Raw genomic sequence first — 4,256 nt, 5'->3', positions numbered from 1 at the left:
CTGTTTTAAGCATGCTTATTAAACATAATATCCCGGATTGATCTGGAATAAGATCTAAGTTATTGATAAGATAGTTTAATCTATTTTTTAAAAATAAATTAATAAATTTTTAACCGAGTTTAACCTAAATCAACCGAGTTTAATAACCAAAACATTTGTTTTGTTGATGAGAAAGTTAAGAAAGAAAGTTATCTAAACTTGGAGTCCTGCAACTACTTCAAATATAAGATAATTATAAATTAGTCCTTATAATATTAAAATATAGGGAACAAATAATAATTTTTTAAAAAATAAAATGAAATTGACCAAGGGACTGATTTGTTAACAAATCTTAAAATATAAGGATTAAATAATAATAATAATTTTTGAAACTATAAAGAACTAATTGATTAATTTTGTTAAACACTAAGCTACAATTAACTCTTCAAAGTTCAAACATGTGAGATATATATTAAAAACATGGTCTTGAAAAAAATAATTTTTTTAAGAAGTTAAAAGGATTTTGATTGGGTCAAAAACTCCTTTATATTTTTATCGTATGAAATCGGGTCAACTCCTCCAAATTCTTATAAAACCCATCTCGAGCCGGATTCTAGATCCTACCAACCAAGCGAAGCCAGGCTTGATGGGAGTTTATGTCAACTGAATGAATATTTGATAATATTTCTCAATGGTAAGGTATAATACACAAAGTTGGAGAAAAAAAAAAGCTTACAAAAAAACCCCTCTCAAGCCTCCATCACACCTTAATTTGTTACACATTAAATGTAATTATAGGCTATATTGTAGAATAAATAGTTGGATAGCACAAATGACTGCAATTAGTTCTAGATTTTACATTGTAAGGAGCTCTATGTAAGAACTCTCCAAAGAATCAGTTGCTTAAATCACTGAAAAAACATAAATATATATAAATATATAGATGATGAGTAAGTTGTCTTTCTCCTTGCTAAAGAGTGATGATGCAAACTGGAACCTGGCTGTACATTCTGAGGCAGACCTCTCTCTCTGGGGAGGGGGGGCCTCAGTGGAATCAATGACTGTTTATTGGTTAAATCATAGCTCAATTTTCATCTGAGTTGGTGGCACTGAACCTGCATCATACAATTTCTGGATTTCAGTTTTTTGGACTGTGAAGCTACCAAAACTTGATACTTAACCAGACTTTTCTTGAAATTCTGCTTACCTTGAAAGTCCTGCTGCTGATTCTGACCATATCCCATCTGCACAACACTTTGAAGATCATCTTGCCACATTGCTGAGGCCTGGAGAATAAAATTCTAGCTGTGATGAGAACATGCAGGTGTAGGCCATCCAAAATGGTATGGGGATTATCAGCAATGTTTCCTTATCAATTACCTGATGAGAAGCATCACCAAAGCCATCAAGGGCAGGCAACTGCATACTCGAGCTTCGCCGCAATGCAGCATTTAGTGGGTTCATAGAGAACTGGGATTCTGCATTCCTGGACATGCCATCTTGTAGGGCTAACCCTTGCTGGGATTGGTAACCATAAGGGAATGCCGGCGTGGAGGAATCTAATGGATAAAGACCATGTGGCATGGATCCACGGGATTGGAAAATCTGCAACATGAATTGAATGCAGTGATCATTAGACATGAAAGTTCAGACTGGTTGTCACAGACACAGAACAGGTTGAAAGATCAGCTTACATCCTTGGACAAGAAAGTTTCCATGTTAATTTCCATCTTCGGGTTCACAGTTGCCAACTTCATTGACAGAAACTGCAAATGGCATCAGCAAGTGATAAAATCCAATCAGAAATTAACCATGTAAACATTAAATTTAAGGAGGGAACTATGCAGACTTGAATATTACCTCAACCTGGCGCTGTAATGACTGCACATAGTTTATAATCTCATCAAGCATCACTGCTTTCCCAGTAACCTGCAAATCAACAACATTCAAGCCAAAATTTAGAAGATTTTACCCCATCTAATTTCTACAATTTCATTGCAGGAAAAGTGCTTTATAATAAATAAATAAATAAAACCCCACAAATTTAGCATGTTATAAACACCTTATTGCATCCAGGAACAAGATCCTGAAGAAACTTCATTCTTTCGCTGATTTTTTCTCTCCTAACCTGGCCATTCAAGAAGGGCAAAAAATTCAAGGACATGTTAATACAAATCTATCAGTGTCCGAAAAACAGATGACAGAACAAAGTTTAATCAATCCGTACTCTTTCAGCAAGACTGTGGCTATCTGTAGCCTGACCCCTTCTGGCTCTGACATGGATATAGTCCTTTGGTGGCTCTGGCGGGTTTGAATTGTCTTTTTTCTGTTTGTGATTTCCATTTTCTTCTTCCATGGCCTTTGCTAAATCCTTGTCACTCCCATTAGTGTCCTCTGATTTGCTTTTTTTTGCGCTCGATTCATCATTCTCTGCTGCAACCTGAGAAACGAAGCTGAACCATTAGTTTCCCGAAGTAAATCTCAACAGAGGTCTGCACAGAGAAACAGAATTGTGTACATTACCTTGACATCAGAAGCAGAGGGAGAGGGAGAGGGAGTTTCTTTGGCTTGTCCTCTGGGAATTGATTTTCTTTTCCTGGAATTGGCATCATTCTGGGATTTCATGCTCAATTCCCCACCCGGGATCTGCTCGGACACTGAAGATTCCTCCCTGGAATCTCCATTCTCTGGTGTTGAAGGTCTTGACAACCGACTGAATTTCTTATCAGAATTCAAATTCCCATCCTGGGGTGAGCTCTTATTGCTTTCTTGAACATTTGCTTGCGATCCAGCGACCTTCATTGAATTGTTACTCGAAACTCTCGACAGCTTACCAGGTTCTACTCGGGGCATCATCCTATTGATCAATTCTGATTCATTCAATCCGAATTGTCCATTTAGGCCTCCAAGATTGTTGCTTCCAAAGCAAGAATATCGAGCAGCCCTCTCTACAAATCCAGGGTCAGCAGGAAATGGTGCTAAACTTGGATGGTTTACTAAGCTGTTTCCAAGAATTGGCAGATTTCCTCTCATCTGTGAATCCATCATTGAAATACTCAGCTTTGGAGGGGAATTCAATGGGGTACTATAACAAGAAGTGTTAGTGCTGTTGTTATTGTTGTTAATGTAGGATTGTGGCGACATCTCGCCCGAATTGCAAATGTTTCCTAGTCTTCCAATAAGTTCTCTGATCAAAACACTGTCACCACCAACGCCAGCATTAGAAATAACGTTGGCATTGACACTGGATGCCACTGGAGATGAGACAATGGAGCTCAAAGCAGACTCAAAGGGATCGCTCTGATCCAATAAGTTCTCCCAATTGGGATTGAGAAAGCAATTGGCAAGTTGCCCTGAACTGCAATTCAGCTCATCGGTTTGCATTTCCATTCCAAAACTGCAAGAATTCCAAATGGGAGCTGCTGTGTTGGCTCCCTCGCTCATAAACAACTTGTCTTTTTCCATGAGAGGAAAGAAAACAACAAGCAATTATCTTGACAGCAAGAGAGGAGAAACTGAAGGGAATCTCAGAAAAGTTTAGAGGACCCAGATGAAGAATTAGAGTCAAAACTAAGAACCAAGAAAGAAAACTTATAGAGGAGTGGAAATTAATTTGCCTGACAAAACAAAACAAAAAAATCTATCTTGAGGGAGGTGTGTTGCTATGCTTTCGGACATATAAAGAAGCGAAGGTGAAAGTAGATTGGAGTTAAAAGGACATGTAATGATGATAAGAAGAGTTCTTGAAGGTTGCTCAATTCAGAAGTATGGAAAAAAAACAGAGAAAAAAAAAAAGTGGCAAGGAGAGAGAATGCGGTGTGGATGAGCTCAAAAAAGCAGAGAGAAAAGTAGAGTGCGTGTGGAGGAAAGTGGAGAGGACGCAAGAAAGATAAAGGAAATGTCTGTTTGACCTTTTTTCTATATAAAAAAGAAGAAATTATTGAAAACATTATGATTTCAAGGTTACTGTATTTCTTAAAGCATAGTTATGATACATAGGTTAAGACTGTATTAGTAAATGTGGTTGTCGTTATTTTTTAAAATAATTTTTATTTAAAAATATATTAAAATAATATTTTTTTAAAAAAATTTATTTTTAACATTAATACATTAAAATAATTTAAAAATATCAAAAAAATATTAATTTAAAACAAAAAAAATAAAAAAATTTTAAATTTTTTCAAAATCATTTTTGAAATATAAAAACAAACAACCATGTCCGCTGTAAACCTAGTTCAAGCCCTGTTTTATATGGATCAGTAATTTATGTTTTTTTA

The 4,256-nt window shown here is 36.1% G+C and overlaps 1 protein-coding gene across 1 annotated transcript; it reads right to left on the bottom strand.

The window, feature by feature from the left end:
• Window positions 1-711: 711 nt before the first annotated feature.
• Window positions 712-3,867, bottom strand: LOC133692596 (transcription factor bHLH77-like). The gene is made up of 8 exons (XM_062113664.1): window positions 2,503-3,867; window positions 2,207-2,419; window positions 2,042-2,107; window positions 1,840-1,908; window positions 1,674-1,745; window positions 1,360-1,584; window positions 1,187-1,265; window positions 712-1,094 (listed from the first exon to the last, which is right to left on the bottom strand). The coding sequence occupies exons 1-8, from the start codon at window positions 3,442-3,444 to the stop codon at window positions 1,057-1,059; spliced, it is 1,704 nt and encodes a 567-aa protein (XP_061969648.1). The 5' UTR covers window positions 3,445-3,867; the 3' UTR covers window positions 712-1,056.
• Between the last annotated feature and the right edge of the window lie 389 nt (window positions 3,868-4,256).

This window comes from Populus nigra, chromosome 4 (genome assembly GCF_951802175.1).
Source record: "Populus nigra chromosome 4, ddPopNigr1.1, whole genome shotgun sequence".
In the NCBI taxonomy this organism is placed as follows: domain Eukaryota; kingdom Viridiplantae; phylum Streptophyta; class Magnoliopsida; order Malpighiales; family Salicaceae; genus Populus; species Populus nigra.
Note: the sequence above shows the minus strand (reverse complement) of the source record. Positions and strands in the feature narration are given on the sequence as shown.